This window comes from Neovison vison, chromosome 13, assembly GCF_020171115.1.
Source record: "Neovison vison isolate M4711 chromosome 13, ASM_NN_V1, whole genome shotgun sequence".
In the NCBI taxonomy this organism is placed as follows: Eukaryota; Metazoa; Chordata; class Mammalia; order Carnivora; family Mustelidae; genus Neogale; species Neogale vison.
This window is the reverse complement of record NC_058103.1, coordinates 87,454,724-87,475,988: the sequence shown is the minus strand read 5'-3', so window position 1 is coordinate 87,475,988 and position 21,265 is coordinate 87,454,724. Positions and strand designations below refer to the sequence as shown.

The following is a 21,265-nucleotide window of genomic DNA, read 5'->3' as shown; positions in this document are numbered from 1 at the left end:
ACATGGAAAAAGAAGGTAACTATACTCATCGATTTTTTTTTTAATTCCATGGAATTCAAACTGTGTACATACAAAAAAGAAGATTCATTTGTATTTCTTTAGTTAGGAAATTTATTAATGTTCCTATTTCCACAAAATTCTAGCAATTAATAGTCTCCAATAGAGTTGGAATATATGTCTATCATTATATAATAATTATCTTGGTTAAATCTTCTTCAGCTTCTGTTTAGTATGTCTATAACTAATTAGTAACCTAAAGGTACATCATCAAATTACAGTTTCAGACATTTCAAGATTGATACTATATTTTATTATGGGTCCAGTTATCATTCTTATTTCCAAACAAGTAAAAATTTGTTACTCAATAAGAGTAAATGATAGACTAACTTTTTCTGCTAAAATTTACACAAATCATTTCTCTAGTTTAAAGCACTGCATTTTGATTGGTGCTTTCTTTCTAGCCCATGGCCTGCCTGGGAATCTTATAAAAATGTACTTTTAATTATTTCTTTTTTAATTCATATTATCATCTAGGAAATTTCCTTGAAGTCAACAACTAATCAAGGAGGAATTTATCAAAAACAACCAATCTGTTTTTATAATACTCCTTACTTTAAAAGCGCTCTCCTTTAAGGAGCAAAGTTCAAATATGAGCCAATGGCTATACATCAAGTCAGTGCAAACACCTGGTCAACTTCCACCTCTCAATACTACAGAGAATAAAAGGTCCAAGAAGGCCAAGGAACATTAACAGAGTACTAGAAATGTACTGAAACAGAAGCAAATACAGCGTGGTCACAGACCACAAGCACTTCACAGCTTCTAAGAGATCCTGACTGGCATATGACACAGTGAACTCCTCACTTCCTAGTCACAAAAGTTTACTCAAGTAATAATGGTCAGCAGAGGGTTAAATGTTTGGTATATTTATGAATTTATCTCCAAACTGTAAGCTTGCTGAAGAAAAAGCAGACATACATCCTCGAATGTAGGTGCCACATGACATTCTATTCCAGAGATGGAGAAACCCCAGCCTGAAACCAGGAAGAGATGTCTACCGTGCTGTCTGTGGAAAATGAACTTGTCTAAAAAGTACGTGAAATCTGGAATGCTGCTAAGTTACCTTGACAAGTTCAAGAAAACTATCTCCCTCACCCACCACCCAATGCAGACATATATGCACCACTGCCCTACTTCCACAAAATAAATCATAAAGGCAGACTACACTGATATGACCACAGTCCATGCTTTTACTCATCTTAGAGGAAATTTTCTTCCATGTCAGTATATGGTAAACATTCCTTACCTTGAGTTCTTCCCACAGCTTTATTCTCATGTCTAGACCTTGCTTCTTAATTTCTTTTTCTCTATATTGTCTCTTCACCAATATCTTATCAAGCCTCCTCATCTTCTGAATAGCATCTTGAAGTTGAGAATCTAATTCTTTTAATTCAGGTTCATCTATATTGCATTGAAAGTAGGAATGAGTTTGAAGTTTAGTACAACCATAAAGTTTTATTTTGTGTTTTATCTGCTATTTGTTTTTTCATTCAACAAATGTTTATGGCTCACAAGAATAACTAATATTGGTGTCACATATCTTGATTTACAAAGTACTTTCACATGTATTTTTTCATTTAATTATCTAACAACCCTGTGAAATAGACATTTATCTCTGTTTCAAGTTGAAATAACTGGATCTTTTCTTTTTTCCCTTTTTAAAAATTTTTTTAATTTAAGCATAATTGACACACAATTTTACATTAGTTTCAAGTATACAACATAGTATTCAAAACTCTATAACACGCTCTATGCACACCACAAGCATAGCTACCAACTGTCACCATATAATGCTAATACCATTCATTGACTGAAAAAAAAAAAAGCAATACCATTGACTGAATTCCTTATGCTGTGCCCTTTATTCCCATGACTTATTAATTCCGTGACTGGAAGCCTGTATTTCCCACTCCCCTTTAAGTGTCCTTGAGTTCCTTCCATATCTTGGCCATGAAAGATAATAATCTGCCAATGAGCATAAATGTTCAATCTCAGCCATTCTAGGTTAATTAGAAATGGCATATTCTAAAAAAGAAAGAAGAAAAAAGGCATATTCTGCTAAGAAAGACCAAATTTTGCAACTTTTTAAAATCCAGAGAGTCCAGCGTGTTTCTCTATAATGTATATCACTTCCTCTTTAAGGAAAAGATTATCTCCAGAAGGGAATTAGCTTATCCAAAAAGGATACTGATCTTATTAATAAGCAGGCTTTGCAAACCTTATTGCGTACTTATTTCAAATGCAAGAGCCTTTAGTTCTAGTCCCTCACTGCCAATCCTAGCACTCTCAGCCTCCATATAATATAAGTGGACTATACAGTAGGTAGTCGTGCAGTTCTGAAACAACAGAAACAAGTACAGCATAAACTAGGCCAAGAGCAGGGTGCCTGGGGTGGTTCAATGGGTTGGACATCTGACGCTTGATTTTGGCTGGGGTCATGATCTCAGGATCATGAGATCGAATCAGGGCGTTGGGCTCCATGCTCAGCACAGAGTCTGCTTGTCCCTCTCCCTCTGCTGTTCCCTGCTTGCGCCCAAACATGCACGCCTGCGCTCTCCCTCTCTCTCTCAAATAAATAAAATAAACGAAATCTTTAAACTGGGCCAACAGCTAATCTCAACTATAATGCCTCATTTCCTGATAACTGTGATCCTGAGTCACCCAGCCCAACTTTGAGAGCTAACCACATACTAGACATACTCTAAGTCAGCAGCTCTCAAAGTTTATGACCTCCGCTTCTCTTTATAGCCTTAAAAATTATTGAGAACCCAAAACAGCTTTCGTTTATGTTACATCTATTGATAATTACCATATTAGAAATAAAAACTGAAAAATATTATACAGATTTATTTATGCATTTTAAAAATGTTATTAGTAATTACATATTAACATAAATATAATATTTTTATGACAAATAACTATATATTCAAAAATTATTAAGAAGAATGGCATTGTTTTAAATTTGTAATATCTAGCTTGATAGAAGACAGCTAGATTCTCAAATCTACTTGTATAATATATTGCAATCTCTTGTTTCACTTAAGAGTATATGAAGAAAATCTGGCCTCATAAAGACATGTACTTGGAAAGGGGAGGGGAAATGTAATAACTTTCTCAGGTAATTGTGGATACTCTTCTTTGATACTATATCAAAACTCAACAAGGGGTATTTTTTTTAAAGAGTAGTTATAATGTGAAATTTATAACCATATCAGTGAGCTTTATGTATTTGTCCTATTAAAATCCATACAATTATCTTTCATGCTGAATGGATTTTTTACCCTGCACTGGTCATTTGGAAAATGATAATTCACTGACTTATGCAGACCTTCAAAATGTTAACACATTTTGGTATATTTAAATTTTTTTTTAAAAATTGTTTAAATATTTAGTATTTTTTAAAATCTCATTGGTTAATACCATCATCATATTTTATCAGAGAAGTCTAAATATTGGAATGACATACACAAGTTTTCCAAAATTCTATTTTCACTTTTAAAGCCCAAATTTTATCATTGACAAAAGATACTGTCAATTATTTTCCTTGAAGTAGCAGGCTCATTTCATCTTTTTAAAAAATGGCTGCCAAATACCCAAGCCTAAATGATAATAGTTTGTCTGTCAGTCTTTCTTTTGCATAAGAATGGTGTTCCATTAAAAAGTGGCCAGGTCAGTTCTCAACTTCAACTATCATACAAGTACTGTTCCTCAACCCAAACTTCACATTTTGGTTTACAGCAGAATTGCTTTATATACCTGCCATTTTACCTCACAGGCAATTATAAAGATGTATATTTGAAAAAGCAAGATTCGATAAGATTAATAATTTTTACTGCTCCATCAAAGATGTTCTTGACTGGCACTGGCTATTTCTTTCTTCTGCCAGTATCTGGTCATGAAGAACACAATGACTACTAGTACAATGGGATATATTGCCTTTATTCATGCAAAAGAAAGCACCAGCAATTTTATTCACCAATGCTTTTGTACCATCACTGCAATGTCCATTCAGTGGGTAAAAAGGCAAATGGCATTATTTCAGTATTACAATGAATTGTATTACTGATATTAGAGTATTACGATGAAAGTAGTCTCACTTTGCAAAATTCCTGTAAAGGTCCCAGCAATCCCCAGGGCTCTGCAGACCACATTTTTAGAAATGCTGTTCTAATTCACTCTGACCAGTATTAACTTAATAACCAGGGGGAAAAAAGGGCTCATTAAAAATCTAAAAATTATTAAGATCAAATGGGATTATCCTGAAGAAGTCATATATAAATTACAGGATATATTTTATTGCATAATTTAGTCATCAAAAAGATCAATAAACCATGTCATAAAATGCAGAAACACTTTCTACTTGATTAATGTAAAATGACCACAATAACAATTTTATTCAGTTATGTTTCTGTTTCATTATTTTATTATTTATTTCACAAATTTCATTATTTTTCTGTGTTTTTAAGTGTTTTTATTATTTTATTTTATTCATTATTTCACAAATTTCATCATTTTTCTAAGTGTTTTTAAGGACTCCACATTATTCTAAATAAAAACCGGTGCTCACAACGGTATGCCTCTTGACTATTATTTCTACCCAGCTGATAAAAAACATATGTAACTCTAATATTTGAACTATAATATCTGTCACTGTCATTACCCAATCACCCAGTGATTATCCTACCTGAACAGTCAGGGACTGTCTGATGTTGAACAAAGTTCAGACCTTTGTCTGATCCATCCTCCACCAATTTTGGGTTTTCCGAGTCCTTTTCCCCTTTATCATCATTATTGTTTCTATTTTCTTCTGCATTGCCGCTGTCTGAGTTGTTCTCTTTACCAGAGTTTAACTTGATTGCAGTATCAACCTCATTATTTCCAAAGAAATAATTTTCATAAATAATATATTCTTGAAGACTTTACATTTCTAGACTAGTTTAACACTAGTGTGTGTATGTCCTCACATACTTACATTAGTGTTAAACTAGTCTAGAAATATTACACTTTTTAATTAAATATAATTTAACTACGCAACTAAATTTAGTAACATTTGCACCAATTGCCCCATTGCCCAGCAATTTCCAGCAATATAGAGAAGGGGCAGGAATCAGTCCCACAAAGAACCATTCTCTGCCCACCCTGGAGATGAGGCATGATGGTGCCTGCTCCCTGAGCTCTCACTCGGATGGAGAGTCAGCACTCTGCTGTCCCACATGATGGCCACTAGCTACATGTGGCTATAAAGAGTTGAAAAGCAAAGAGTCTGAATGGAGATGTGTTTCTAACGTGAGTCTTCAAGTCAGAATCCGTGCTTTCGTGATTATTTTTTAAGCTAGTCACAGTTTTTCTATTTCATTTTGGTTTCTCTTTCTATTTTAGCAATGCTCATTTTGAAAACACCAGTTTGGGGCAGCTGTGTTTTCCTGAGAGAACAAGAAAAGACATCCATGGCTGCATGGGGGGGGAGGAGGAGGACAGGGATCGTAACCCCTGACAGCTGCTAGTGGCAGTGAGAGTCACAGTGGAAGGGAACACAGCCCAAGGGAGAGGCAAAACCTGAGAGAGAAAGAGAGAGAGAGTCAGCCACTGCTGCGAGGAATACCTTTCTCCTCCCAACGTAAGAATTCAGCCCTTGGAGGGTTTTCTGTTCTCTCTGCATCCACGTGGTCAACTCTCGGCCACGGGAATCTGTGCCCCTCTGTGAATCTCCAGGACAGAAGGTGGGTGTTATGGAGAATAAAGCTGCCAGGGACACAGGACGGCACGGAGCATCTCTGTTCACCTGGACTAGGGCATAAGTCCCAGTGGAACTGAGCCAAAATTACACAGGCATTGTTTTTCTTATTTGTAGGTTAGGCCTCCACTGGTTTCATTCTATACTAGATCTGTTCAAAAACACACTTCTGTGAAAGGCCGGGTTAAACCCTTAAATTCCATAAAACCCAGTAAATCCCTGAGGCTACAGAGTTCTGTAAAAATGCTGAAATTGTTGGAAGAGATCACATGAGCCCTGTCAGTTATTTATATCTTGGCATAAATGAATTTGGCCGACCTTTCCCGGAGAATGGTGTTTATATAGGGGAATACAGAATATAGAAAACATAACTAGATATTAGCAATATACTTGGATGGTATATTTTGTGTCCACTTTAGGACACAGAAAGACCTTTTATATCTATCACCCCATACGATCCTAACTCTTAGAATGAACAAGAGCAATGGAGCAAAAAGATGAAACTGGAGAACAAAAGGCAAACTTTACCCATTTTATAATTTTACCCACAGTTCCTCACTCCATTAGCACCAACCCTTTTAGTTTATTTGAAAATAAACTAAAAAGGGCTTCCAGAAATTAAAAATATGTCATTAACTTTAAAAATTCAATGGATTAGGAGCATCTGGGTGGCACAGTGAGTTAAAGCCTCTGCCTTAGGCTCAGGTCATTATCTCGGGGTCCTGGGATCAAGCCCCGCATCTGGGCTCTCTGCTCTGCAGGGAGCCTGCTTCCCCCCACTACCCTCTCTCACTCTGCCTGCCTCTCTCTCTGACTACTTGTGATCTCTGTCTGTCAAATAAATAAATAAAATCTTTTTAAAAAATTCAATGGATTAAAGAGTAGATTTGACATAGTATAAGAAAGAATTCAAAAATTCAAAAATAGATGTTAAAAAGTCCCTAGGATGAAACACAGAGAAAGAAATGAATAGAAAATATTAAAAAGAAGATAAGAGAAATAAAGGATAGCAGGGAAAATTTCAACAGATATTTAATATGACTTTCATGATAATGCAAGAGAAAAAAAGGAGGCAATATTAGAAACATTTTTTTAAATGACTGAGAATTTTTCAAAAAAACAAAACACACAAATCCTCAGATTGAAGAAGTTCTGATCACCAGAAAGATAAAATAAATAAATCCATACAAAGGTGAATAACAGTAGATACTGAAGACAAAGAAAAAAAAGTTAAAGCAACCACAGCACACAGCACACACTGTAATGAATATCAGATTTACAAAAGCCCTCTCACTGGCAACAACAGAGGCTAAATGCAAAATATAAAAATGTAACACATAAAACTATAACACTTTCAGAAGAAAACAGAGGAGGAAATCTTTGGAACCCTGGCTTAAACAAAGAATTCTTGGATGCAACAAAAAAACACAAGCCTCAAAAAAATTTTGACAAACTGCAGTTAACAAAATTTCAAGTTTTTGCTCTTCAAAAGACACAGTTAAAAGAATGAAAAGTCAAGCTACAGACCAGTAGAAAATATTTGCAAATCATATATCTGACATGATACATAAAGAACTCTCAAAAGTTATAAGAAAAAAAATACAATTTTATATATATAAAGAACTCTCAGAAGTTAACAATAAAAAAAATACAATTTTAAAAGTCAGACAAAGAAAACTAATACACTTGGGGTGCCTGGGTGGCTCAATGGTTAAGTCTGTGCCTTTGGCTCAAGTCATGGTCTCAGGGTCCGGGGATCGAGCCCAGCATCAGGCTCTCTGCTCCGTAGGGAGCCTGCTTCCCCCTCTCTCTCTGCCTGCCTCTCTGCCTACTTATGATCTCTGTCTGTCAAAAAAGAAAAGAAAACTAATACACTTTCCAAAAGAGATATGTGGATTACAAAGAAGTACATGAAAATACATTCATTATTAGTCACCAGGAAAATGTGAGTTAAAATTACAATGAGATAACTAGTATATAACTATTAGAATGGCTTCAAAAAAAAAACTAACAATATCAGCTGCTGGAACTCTCATATTTCTCATGGCAACAGAAAACAGTTCTGCAGTCTCTTATAGTTAAACATACACTTACCATACATCCCAGTAATCCAACTCCTAGGTATTTACCCAAGAAAAATTAAAAACTATTTCTCCCCCCCAAAAAATTCAGTATATAAATATTAATAGCAGCTTATTCATAAACACCAAAACCTGCAAACAATCCAAATGTTCCTTAACATCTTAATGGATAAACACACTGTGGTACACCCACACAAAGGAACACTACTCATTAGTAATAAGGAGTGAACTATTGATACCTATTATAACAATAGAGAAGTCACAAATGCATTGTGCCAACAGGGAAAGTCAGACTCAAAAGCTACACACTTTTTTTTTAAAGGGTTTATTTATTTATTTGAGGGACAGAGATCACAAGCAGGCAGAGAGGCAGGTAGAGAGTGAGAGGGAACAGGCTCCCCGCTGAGCAGACAGCCGAATGCGGGGCTCTATCCCAGACCCTGAGAACATGACCTGAGCCGAAGGCAGAGGCTTTAACCCAACTGAGCCACCCAGGCATCCCAAAAAGCTACGCACTTTTTAATTCAATTCATATGACTCTCTGGAAAAAGAGAAACCATAGGTAGAGAATAGATCAGGAGTTTCCAGGATTAAGAGTAGGGCAGAGTGAAATAGACAAACTATGGAAAGAGCCCAGATGGCCATCAACAGATAAATGGATAAAGAAGAGGTGACATATATATATATATATATATAGAGAGAGAGAGAGAGAGAGAGAGAGAGATTTTTTAAATACACACACACACACACACACACACACACACACACACACACGATGGAATATTATGCAGCCATCAAAAATGAAATCTTACCATTTGCAACAATGTAGATGGAACTAGAGAATAGTTCTAAGTGAAGTAAGTCAATCAGAGAAAGATAAGCAAAGTAAGTCAATCAGAGAAAGATAATTATATTATCTCGCTGATATGAGGGATTTAAGAAATAAAACAAAGGACTATAGGGAAAAGACAGAAAAATAAAATAAGACAAAATCAGAGAGGAAGACAAACCATAAGAGACTCTTACTCATAGGAAAGAAACTGAGGGTTTCTGGAGGGGATGTGGGAGGGTATGGGTAACTGGGTGATGGAATTAAGGCGGGCACATGATATAATGAGCATTGGGTGTTATACACAGCCGATGAATCACTGAACTGTACCTCTGAAACTAATAATACACTATGTGTTAATTAATTGAATTTAAATAAAAAAGAATAGGAGAGATTAAGGACAAAGGGGTGGCATGAAGAAATTTTTGAGGAGTGATAGAACTGTCCTGTATCTTTATTGTGATTTGCCAAATGATCTAAAGTAAAATCCAAGAAGAAATCTGCGAGTGGTCCCAAAACATACCGTCTCAAGAGGATCCTTTAAGAGGGATATTAAAAACAGCGTTAGTTTATCAAGTGCTAGAGTTCAAGAGAGGGACTTGAAATCATTTCTACACAGCGAGGTACCTTGAAGGATGCCGGTTCCGGTGAGAGTACCTCCAAAGAAGTACTCGAATCTCTACTCCCAGGACGTATTCTTGAACTTGAGGATGGTTTTGAAATTCCATCTAAGTTTCCCTTTATAATATCCATCGATACCCTGAAACAAACAAGAAATTAAAACTAGTTATGACCTGTATGCTTGCATGTTTCATTAGAGTTAATGCACAGTTAGCTCAGAACCTTTGTTAATAAGGATTATGTTGCCACCAAAGTCACACTACCCTAATTCTGTCAAAAGATCTCTGTGTCCAGGGATTTTCTCTTACTGTAGGTAGAAAACCTTGTGACCAGGAGGTTAGATGCAGAAAGTGGCTAAAAAAGAATGCAGAGTGACTGCTATCTCAGGGGCTTCCTGTGCCTCAAAAAGAAACATTTAGGGGCGCCTGGGTGGCTCAGTGGGTTAAAGCCTCTGCCTTCGGCTCAGGTCATGATCTCGGTGTCCTGAGATTGAGCCCTGCATCAGGCTCTCTGCTCAGCAGGCTCTCTGCCTGCCTCTCTGTCTACTTGGGATCTCTGTTTGTCAAATAAATAATTAAAATCTTGGGACGCCTGGGTGGCTCAGTTGGTTAAGCAGCTGCCTTCGGATCAGGTCATGATCCCAGCGTCCTGGGATCGAGTCCCACATCAGGCTCCTTCCTTGGCGGGGAGCCTGCTTCTCCCTCTGCCTCTGCCTGCCACTCTGTCTGCCTATGCTTGCTCTCGCTGCTCTCTCTATGACAAATAAATAAAATAAAATCTTTTTTAAAAATTAATTAATTAATTAATTAGTTAGTTAATTAAAATCTTAAAAAAAAGAAAGAAAGAAAGAAACATTTACCGTGTCCTTGTCTTAAGAAGATACTCATAGAGCACCTAGCCGTTCAACCCAGATTTACTTCATCGTAATGATGCCTACCTAAGTCCTCTACTTTCTTCGGGTTTTGCCTTCCTTTTTGTATCTAGTGCTTCCTATTCTAGCTCAGCTCTCAGCTCTGACTTCTCCTCTCCTCCTTGGTACCACATTTTCATGGAGTACCATCTCCTGGTTACCACTCTTTTTCTACCAGTCCCCCACTTTTAAAACCTATGATTCTACTTCACCCTCAGAAACGAGAGAATAAAACCTACTTTCTTTGCTAGAGGACACACCCTTACTATCTGGCCCCCTATTACCAACTTCTATTTTTCGTGCAACACCATCCATAGGTCTGTCACCCCTGTGGTTCCCTATTCCAAGTACCGTTTTCTGAAGCAAGGATTATTAGACAAGATAGTTTAAACTAGTGGGAGAACTTGAGCATTATAGGCACCTTGATTCTTCTAAACTGTGCCCTTAATCAGGACCATTCCAGATCTGCTCAGTAATGCTAGGGTATCATGTGTGCTGAGAAAATGGAAAAAATAGGAGAATTCCAGAGTTTGCCTTCTCATACTTAGCTTTACATGTAAATGGATCTTCCAATGATCCTTCCCTAAATTTCATAATCTCCCTAGATTTCTATTAATTATGAATTAAACCTTTTCTCTCATAACAGAAAGAGGAAAGACAATTGCCTCTGGCCCCAGTAAGTGTAAACAATGTCTTTTTTCACCCTACACAATGATTCACCTTTCTTTCTTTTTTTGAACAGCGGAGGCAGAGTCCAGGGAAGTTTTGGATATAGGAGGAAGCATAAACATCAACAAGGCGTTGCTCCTCCAAGGCACACAGAGGGATAATATGATTTGTCAATGTGCCAAAGCCGATGCTTAAGGGACCAGTAGGTCAACTCTTTCCATCTTAGCAAATGAAAAAGGCATTGATCTCAACTTTATTCAAACTCGGCAAAGGCATCTGGGCTCACTCAGGAAGGCGCTGACATTATTATTGTGGAATGACGGATCACCCTGGCCCATCACAACACAATCAAAAAGCGTAAGTCACTAAAAGGCCAAAAGTCTTGTAAATGCCATGAGCAGGCTGTCAAGGGAGACTGATTGCAGCTTACAGAGGGAGCAATGAGATGGAAGAGTTTGTAGAGCCAGTATAATACCTGTCAGTAAAGGGAGAAGAACAGAGAACCGTCAATGACATAGATCATCTAAAAAGCTCCAGAAATCTCCCAGTTTGCTTTAGAAATAGGTCTGTTCTCTTATGTTTGTTCCTGAAAATAATAAATTAAATAAAATACAGTTCCCAGGGCGGGGGGATATAACTGACGATCTTATGACTTTGTCTCTGTAGAAAAAAATGGATGAGAGCCATTGAATTACAATCTTATAGATGGGTTTGAATGTCTAAGAAGAAATCTGAAGAGCCACATAGAAATTTCACAAGAAAAATAAAGCATTGTCAAAGAAAGCAATCAAATGATAATTAAGTATTATAATGACAGATGCACTAAATGTTGATTTAACCAAATACTGAGCCTTATCTATATTGAGTGTATATGGGAAGGAGTACATAAAAGGAGAAGTAGTATAAGATATTAATCTGTCATGATGGGAAATCAAAGAAAATGCTCCAAAACTGATAGAGCCAACCCATAGTTATATAAGCATAATATTTACAAGTTCAGGATGGTTGCCTCTGAGCAACCATAGGTACTGCTTCTATTTTCTTCCATTGTAAATGTTATAGTAGAGTTTGATGTTTTTTACTACACTACTTAAATAAAAGTAAAAACTAATTTTTAAAATAATACATAAATGTAAAATAAGAAATCTCCAAGGGACTAAAAGGAAATATAAAGATAATTCACATAACAAATTAATGACTTACTAAAGATAACACCAAGAGCATAAACCAAAAAGGAAGAGACTAGTAGCTTTGAAAACCTAACATTTATGGCTCTTAAAAGTCAAAAAACAAAGCAAGGGCAAAATGAACTATTGGGACTTCATCAAGATCAAATGCTTTTGCACAGCAAAGAAAACAGTCAACAAAACCAAAAGACAACTGAGAGAATGGGAGAAGATATTTGCAAATGATATATCAGATAAAGGGCTAGTATCCAAAATCTATAAAGAGCTTAGCAAACTCAAAGAGCAAATAATCCAATCAAGAAATGGGCAGAGGACATGAACAGACATTTCTGCAAAGAAGACATCCAGATGGCCAAAGACACATGAAAAAGTGCTCTACATCACTCAGCATCAGGGAAATACAAATCAAAACCACAATGGATACTACCTCACACCAGTCAGAATGGCTAAAATTAACAAGTCAGAAAATAACAGATACTGGCGAGGATACAGAGAAAGGGGAACCCTCCTACACTGTTGGTGGGAATACAAGCTGGTGCAACCATTCTGGAAAACAGCATGGAGGTTCTCAAAAAGTTGAAAATAAAGCTACCCTACGACCCAGCAATTGCACTACTGGGTATTTATGCTAAAAATACAAACGTAATAATCCAAAGGGGCACGTGCACCTGAATGCTTATAGCAGCAATGTCCACAATAGCCAAACTATGGAAAGAACCTAGATGTCCATCAACAGATGAATGGATAAAGAAGATGTGGTATATATATATACAATGGAATACTATGCAGCCATCAAAAGAAATGAAATCTTGCCATTTGTGACAACATGGATGGAACTAGAGGGTATGATGCTTAGCAAAGTAGGTCAATCAGAGAAAGACAACTCTCATATGATCTCCCTGATATGAGGAAGTGGAGATGGAACGTGAGGGGTTTGGGGAGTAGGAAAAGAATAAATGAAACAAGATGGGATCAGGAGGGAGACAAACCATAAGAGACTCACAAAACAAATCTCACAAACAATCTCACAAAACAAACTGAGGGTTGATGGGGGGAAGGTGAGGAGTGGTGGGGTTATGGACATTGGGGAGGGTATGTGCTATGGTGAGTGCTGTGAAGTGTGTAAACCTGGCAGCAATTCACAGACCTGTACCCATGGGTAACCCTGTACCCCTGGGGCTAATGATACATGATATGTTTGTTTAAAAACTTTTAAAAAAAAGAATACTACCAATTACCTAAAAAAAAAAAGGTCAATAAACAAACAAAAAGAACTCTAAATTAAACTAAAAGGCACCTGAGAAAATAGGGAAAATATATGCAATGCAGATAAACACAAAAGATTAATGAATTTACATATTTAAGGAAATCTTACCAATCTGTAAGAAAAAGAAACATTCAAATAGAAAACTGGCTAAGGGCATAAACAAGGAATTCACATAGAGGAATTCACTCTTCCCCACATAGACTCAATACAGTTAAGGCACTGTATTTGGTTAAATCAACATTTAGTGCTTCTGTCATCTTAAGTATTTAATTATCATTTGATTACTTTCTTTGACAATGTTTTATGTTTTCTTGTGGAATTTCTATGTGGCTATTGAGATTTCTTCTTAAACACTGAAAGCATATCTATAAGATCCTAATGCCCCTTATCCATTACTTTTTCTACCTAGGCAAAAAAAGAAAGAAAGAGAGGAAGGAAGGAAGGAAGGACTTGGGGGAGGGAGGAAAGAAGGAAGGAAAAAAAAATCTTGAGAAATGTCAACACCTTGCTTAAAAAAAAAATTCGATTTTCTACTTAAAGAAATATACATAAAGGGACCTGAAAGATGATAACAAACCAAAGAAGGAACAGAGGTGGGTTCTTCTGGATTGGTGGGTTCATGAATGTTCTTGGTCTTTTTTTTCCTAAAATTTTTATTTATTTATTTGAGAAGGAGAAATAGCAAGCACGAGCAGGGGGAGCAGCAAACAGAGGGAGAAAGAGAAGCAGACTCCCTGCTCAGCAGAGAGCCCAATGTAAGGCTTGATCCCAGGACCTTGAGATCATGACCCGAGCAGAAGGCAGACACTTAACCAAGTGAGCCACCCAGGTGCCCCATTCTTGGTCTTTTATTTTACCTTTCGCTTATATGTATCTTTTGATTTTCTAATAATAAGTATACCTTGAAGTCATAGTTAATTTATTCATTGTAGAAAAATGTCTAGGAAAAAAACTGTCTCGAATATATTAAAGTATATTCAAAAATAAATAAAAATCACCCAATATTCACCACTCTATGCTAAACATCATTGGCATATTTCTTTTTTTTTTTTAAGATTTTTTATTTATTTATTTGACAGACAGAGATCACAAGTAGGCAGAGAGGCAGGCAGAGAGAGAGGAGGAAGCAGGCTCCCTGCTGAGCAGAGAGCCCAATGCGGGGCTCAATCCCAGGACCCTGAGATCATGACCTGAGCCGAAGGCAGTGGCTTAACCCACTGAGCCACCCAGGCGCCCCTTCATCATTGGCATATTTCTTATCCATTTTTTCTCTTTGTGTTTCCACGAAAATTTGACTTATATATTTCTCACTTAACAACACATGAGGAAGCATTTTCTTATTGCATTAAAGGTATTCCAAAAATAAAATATTATTTATTTCATGATATTCCATTAAGCAGATGATATATCACCAGATTCTAAATTTTAACAATCACCACTAACACATATCAACTTTTTATAAGATTAATTTCAAACAAAATTAATTTAAACTTTTTCAGGGGTGGCTGGATGGCTCAGTGAGTTAAGCATCTGCCTTCGGCTTAGGTCATGATCCTGGGGTTCTGGGATCCAGTCCCGCATGGGGCTCCCTGCTTAGCCAGGAGTCTGCTTCTCCCTCTACCTGGTGCTCCACCTGCTTGTGCACTCTCTGTGTCAAATAAATAAAAATCTTTTTAAAATAAAAATAATAAGTTAATAAATATATAAATAATAAATATATAAACATATTCTATATAACATAGAATATATTGTGTAATAAATTATTATATGCCTATATAATAATTAATACAATTCTATAATATTAATTATTGTTTAGTATATTATATTGATTGTAGTTGATTATTAATAATTATATAATAAATAAATTTTATACAGGCTTTAAGAAATCCAATCACCACGGATCATTTAAACCAAAATGGGGACACATGGCTGCCATAATTTGGTATTTTAGATGAAAGGAAGAACTGAAAGAAAATGAATGCTCCTCTTTTTAGTAACATTAAATAGCCAACCTTTAAAAATAAGGAATTGGGGCACCTAGGTGGCTCAGTGGATTAAAAACTCTGCCTTTGGCTCAGGTCATGATCCCAGAGTCCTGGGATCCAGCCCCGCATCAGCCCTCTGCTGGGCAGAGAGCCTACTTCCCTTCCTCTCTCTTCGCCTGCCTCTCTGCCTGCTTGTGATCTCTGTTAAATAAATAAATAAAATCTTTTAAAAATAAAAATAAATAAATAAAAATATGGAATTATATTTATTTTCACGGTTTTAATGTCTAAAAGTTATTTAACGGTACAAGTTTTTTTTTAAACTTACATATTTCTTGTGTAAAAAATACTTCCCCATGAGAAGCAAAAAGTCAAATAATATAGAAGAATGTACAACTTTTTAAAATCAAAATTTCCAGGGTGCCTGGGTTCCTTGGTCTGTTGAGCGTTGGACTCGGTTTTGGCTCAGGTCATGAGCCCCAAGCCAGGCTCCCCCTTCCCCAGGACTCCAATTGGAAGATTCTCTCCCTCCATCTCTCCCCCAATGAATGCTCTCTCCCTCTCTCATAAATAAATATAAATATTTTTTAAAAAGTCAAAATTTTCTTCACCCCAAGAATCACTGTTAATAGACTTGGGGGATCTCACTTCTTTTAGGCATATGCAAACCTCTATCCTTTCTAACTACCTACTCCTCCCCAATACAAACACACACAAATGGCACACACAACTTCAAGTTAAGCTCTTTGTGTGAATTTTCGTTTGAAGATACTAAACAAAATATATACTTGAATGATAAACCACACTGAGCCCAAGAATACTTGCATTTCAACTTGTGGTAGGACTCCACACTGTGCACCAAAAAGGTTGTACCAAATTACACCATCAGCAGGGTGTGAAGAAAGTGCCTCTTTCCCCATTCTGGCCTGAGGTCAATCTGGTTATCATCATAGCTTTTCCATCTTTTGTCAGTTGGTAAGTGTCAAAGATATCGGTGAGTCTGATTTACATTTCTTTACCAGCCAAAGGGAGTCTACAGCCAAATGTTTACTGGCCACCTTTCCCCCCACGCCGCCCGGTGACATACCTATTCGCATTCTTTGCTATTTACGGTTTACTTCAAATGACTGACGATTAATTTTTAATGTAAGTTTTAGTTAGATCTTAAGGTCCAGAAGGCAAAGGACAGTGGGAGTCCCTGATAGACGTCCTAAGGTAGGGAACGTGGAAACGCTGGCTACCGTCTCAGTAGAGGCAGACGGCTCCGTTCCTATTGGGCATGCCCCTCCCTCCCAGGCCCTGCGCACCCCGCCCACCCCGCCCACTTCGCCCCCTACTGGTCCTGGCCCTGCCCCTTCGCCCCAACAGCCAGTCTCCGGGCCCAGCAGCCAGACACGACTCCGCCCCGCCCTCTCATTGGCCCTGCCCCTCTTCCTGCCAGCCCGGCCGCGGCCCCGACCTGACTCCGCCCAGCTCAAGCCGCGGCAGGTCGCGCGGCCGTGGAGGTGGAGTCCTAACAGGTATGGTGACTTACCTTTCCCGCGGAAACTCTGGGAGGCAGTCGCCGGTCGGCGGATCACTGACGGGCGCAGAAGCGTACCGCTGACACTCAGCGTCCCCAACTGTCCCCCAAAGGGGAGGGGTCTTTCCCGCCACCCCAGCTTCTCTGGAGGGGGAGGGAGCTTTGCGTACAAAGCCCTCCTGCCTCCAGGAACGCTGTTCCCTTGGCAACCAGAAGCATTACGCTTCCAGTATCGCGAGAAGAGAAAAGGGCTGTACCGTGCGGAAATAAGGTGTGGGGGCCAGGGATGGCGAAGAATGCCCTTGGGCTCTCGCGGGCTGGGGCATCGCTCCTCTCTCCTCGGTGTTCCTGCGGACGCTGTGGCTGGGGAAAGGGTTATTCGTATTTAGATTGAACTCGAAAGGAGGACGTCTAGAGGCTTATGTGACCCTCTACCATTCATATGTTGCTCCGTAGGTCTCCCATCCTCTCTCAGCTGTTTCCTCCTCTGTGAAGTGGGAATAATAATAATTCCTTCCTCACAAGATTGCTGTGCAGCTCAAAAAGATCATGCATTTCAAATTCTTGCTATATTTTGGATTCCACGTAAATAAAAAATACTAGTTTTGCACTTTTCTTTTTTCGTGGATTCTCCCATTGTAAGCTCATTGTAAGCTCATTGCCGTGGGTCCCCAAACTGTTTTTCTTTATCCTCAGTATCATCAACTATCTGCTTGCTAGTATGGACAGCGCTTTACAGTTTACAAGGCTTTTTCCCGTACACAGCCCCTTTAGCCTCATTATTTCAGGTAGGTAGAATGTGTATTTTTTAAGTGTTTTTCAGTGAAGCAAATAGACAAAGGTGAAGTGAGTTGCTCAGGGAACCACAGCTACAATCTAGAGCAGTGGTTTAAAAACTGGGTTTAGAAACCTGGCTGCAAATGCCATTCATATACTGCTAAATCCTGTGTTTTTATCTCCAACCCGGACTTCTCCCCCTGAACTCCACTTTTATTTAGCCGACTATAAGGTGTCTCTCCTTAGATATAAGAAGCATCTTGCACCTAGCATGTCAAAAAACAACACTCTCCACAGTCACCCCCACTCCCACCCCATCCTCTTATCTATCTCAGTAAATGGCAACTCCGTCATGCCAGACTCAGACCAAAAACTTTGAAGTTGTCCTTAATCCCTCTTCCCCTCACACTCTACAATCAGTTCGTTTTAAATCCTATCGACTTTACACTTAAAATATATCCAGAATCTAACTACGTCTGAGCACCTTCTGTGTTTACCTTCTGGTCTATACTGCCATCATCTCTCACCTAGATTTTTACAACTTCCTTCCTCCTTGCTGCCTTCCTTGCTCTTATTACTTTCAAACAGCAGCCTGAATGATGTCTTCAAAACCAAAGTCAAACCATGTCACTCCTCTGCTCAGGACTCTCCAGGGCTCCCCATATCCTGAAGAGCCCTTACAATGCACACAGATCCTAAAGAACAAAGCCTCTGTTTACTCTCAGACTCTAATCCTACCACCCTCTCTTTGGTACACATTGCTCCAGACTCACTGTCCTCCTGTTAGTGTTTCTGCCAGGAGTATCTTCCCAGCATTGATCAAAAAATTTGTTATGTTTTTCTAAATTAAAAAAAAAATTGAGAAATCAGGAAAAATGGAAAATATGTTCTAATTCTCCTTTGAGAATTAAACTTTATCAATCAACATAGAGATGTTACTGAAGGAATCCAGTGATGTCAAGTCAAAAGCAAAAGCAGGAGGGGCGCCTGGGTGGCTCAGTGGGTTAATGCTTCTGCCTTTAGCTCAGGTCATGATCTCAGGGTCCTGGGATGGAGCCCCGCATCATCGGGTTCTCTGCTCAGTGGGGAGCCTGCTTCCTCCTCTCTCTCTGCCTCCCTCTCCGCCTACTTGTGACCTCTGTCTGTCAAATAAATAAATAAAATCTTAAAAAAAAAAAAAAAAACAAAAGCAGGAAATGCAGAATGTTGAGAAGTTGAGGTTAACATTCTGGGAACCTGGATTGGAGCACATGGGAAAGATGCAGTCACAATTCAATTGGTCAGTCTTACTTGGAGCTGGTGCCATGTTCTAAGTGTGTTTTCTGGCCATGTCTACTGCCAACAGTAAGTCATTCTTGCAAATAAACAAAATATTAGTAAGTTGATACTCATTGTATACTTTATACAAACTCTGTGAGTGGTGTTCCAGGAAACAGTAAGTTTTGACTCAAAAACAAGTCTTTAAATTGGCAATTTCCAACCTGTGATTCTGTGAAGTACTGTTAACCTTGCTTGAAGATTTGTGTGTTACATGAATCAAATGGTACCCAGTAATGTTCTCTGTGTTCTCCAGCATTTGAATATTTGCTATAGGCTACAGTTCTTGTAAATACTTACAAACGTTTTTTAAAGATGAATCAGGGGGCACCTGGGTGGCTTAGTCAGTTGAGCATCCATCTCTTTGGTTTCGGTTCAGGTCATGATCTCACAGTTGTGAGGTCGAGCCCCGAGTCAGACTCTGAGCTCAGCAGACAGTAAACTTCAAGATTCTCTCTTCCTCTGCCTCTTTCCCCATGCTCTCTCTCTCTATCTCTCTAATAAGTAAAAATCTCTTTTAAAAAATGATTCAGATAGCATGATAACAAGAATATGAAAAAGGGTGAAAATATTTTAATAATAACTTAAGATTTTGAGAACTGCTGGCAATTTTTATTTGTTTCTGCTTCCCAAAGATTAGTATGTTGGGAATTTGGAAACATAACTCCTTGTTGTTCCTCCAAGATGCAACAGTTCCCTGCACACATGCACATGAGCGTGCATACACACAAACACACACACACACAAACACACCCCTGCCTTCTGCTTCCTCTGTCAGGAATGTAGTTGCCCAACTATCCACTTCCTCTCTTCCCTCAAGTGTCTGCTTCCTCAGGTGGTTCCTTCCTGACCACCCTTTATAAAATAATAATCCCCAGGGGCGTCTGGGTGGTTCAATGGCTTAAGCATCTGACTCTTTATTTTGGCTCAGGTCGTGATCTCAGGGTTGCAGAATCGAGCTCGGCGTCAGGCTCCACAATGGGCATGGAGTCTGCTTAAGATTCTCCCTCTGCCCCTCCCCACCTCACTCGAAAGAAAGAAAGAAAGAGAAAAGAATTTTTTAAAATAATAATAATAATCTTTACCTCCACACTTTTGCTCTGTTCCCTTGACTGCGTGTTTTTGTTGTTGTTGTTTTTAAATAAGAAGAAGAGATAACACTGTTTGGGTTCTGAAACTAAATAGCTGGGTTATCCTGGGTAAATCTGTAAACTTTTGTGGGCCATAATTTCCTCATATGAGACGCGGTTGGACTAATTTTGCAGTTCTTAACTCTACCGCATTAGAATCACCTGGGGAGATTTCATAAAATACTGTTAGGACTGTATCTGAGAGCAAACGAACCTGAAATTCTAGGGCTTCTCAAACTTTCACGTGCAGATAAACCAACTAGGGCTCCTGTTAAAATGCTGATTCAGCGTGTCACGTGGGACCCAAGATTCCAACAGGCTCCCAGGTGATGCCAATGCTTCTGGTCCACCGACCACTCTTGGAGTAGTTAGGCAATAAATAAACTCCAGATGTCCGCACAATTCTAATATTCCATGAATTTTAAAGGCCACTCTTTCCATTTTTATTTTTGGGGACAAATGGTGCTCATTGAGAAAATAACATTTCAGATTTCTTGGGGATGTGGCAAGAGAAAACTAAGAGAAATCAAAGCTATGACCTGTGCCGCCTTTCTTTTTTGGTTTTTTTTTTTTTTTAACTGTTGCTTTTAAAATATATACACAGAAGATACGTGAAAAGAAAATTCTGGTTCAGTAGAATAGAGACTTAGTGTCTCCTCACTGTAGTCTTACCAAACTAAGCACCCATTTTCCACAAAACTCATTTTGTTTTCTGTCATTCGCACTTTGTTTATTTACCTCCTGCTGTTACCTTTTGTTAACTGCCAGAGGCTGTAAGTGCCTTGAGGGCAAATTTCAACAAATTGTATTTGTTGTGTATTAGCACACAATACACTATGTCTTTGTTTTTAATTTTCTGAAATACTTCTGTTGCAGGGGACACTCTCCAAATGATTCATATTCAGCAGAGTGCCATATTTTTCTCTGCTGTTTTCTTTTTTTTTTTTTTTTAAGATTTTATTTATTTATTTGACAGAGAGAGATCACAAATAGGCAGAGAGGCAGGCAGAGAGAGAGGAGGAAGCAGGCTCCCTGCTGAGCAGAGAGCCCGATGTGGGACTCGATCCCAGGACCCTGAGATCATGACCTGAGCCGAAGGCAGCGGCTTAACCCACTGAGCCACCCAGGCGCCCTCTCTGCCGTTTTCTGAAGTGTTGTGTTCAAAAAGCCCAAATT

The 21,265-nt window shown here is 38.4% G+C and overlaps 1 protein-coding gene across 1 annotated transcript in view; it reads right to left on the bottom strand.

Moving 5' to 3' along the window:
* FSIP1 (fibrous sheath interacting protein 1) overlaps positions 1-17,063 on the bottom strand; it is a 174,859-nt gene extending 157,796 nt beyond the window's left edge. The window contains exons 1-4 of the mRNA XM_044232371.1: positions 16,878-17,063; positions 9,332-9,464; positions 4,745-4,928; positions 1,307-1,461 (exon numbers count right to left, since the gene is read on the bottom strand). Of these exons, the coding sequence (XP_044088306.1) occupies positions 1,307-1,461; positions 4,745-4,928; positions 9,332-9,457 (465 nt within the window). The 5' untranslated portion in view covers positions 9,458-9,464; positions 16,878-17,063. The remainder of the gene's footprint in view (positions 1-1,306; positions 1,462-4,744; positions 4,929-9,331; positions 9,465-16,877) is intronic.
* Positions 17,064-21,265: the final 4,202 nt, after the last annotated feature.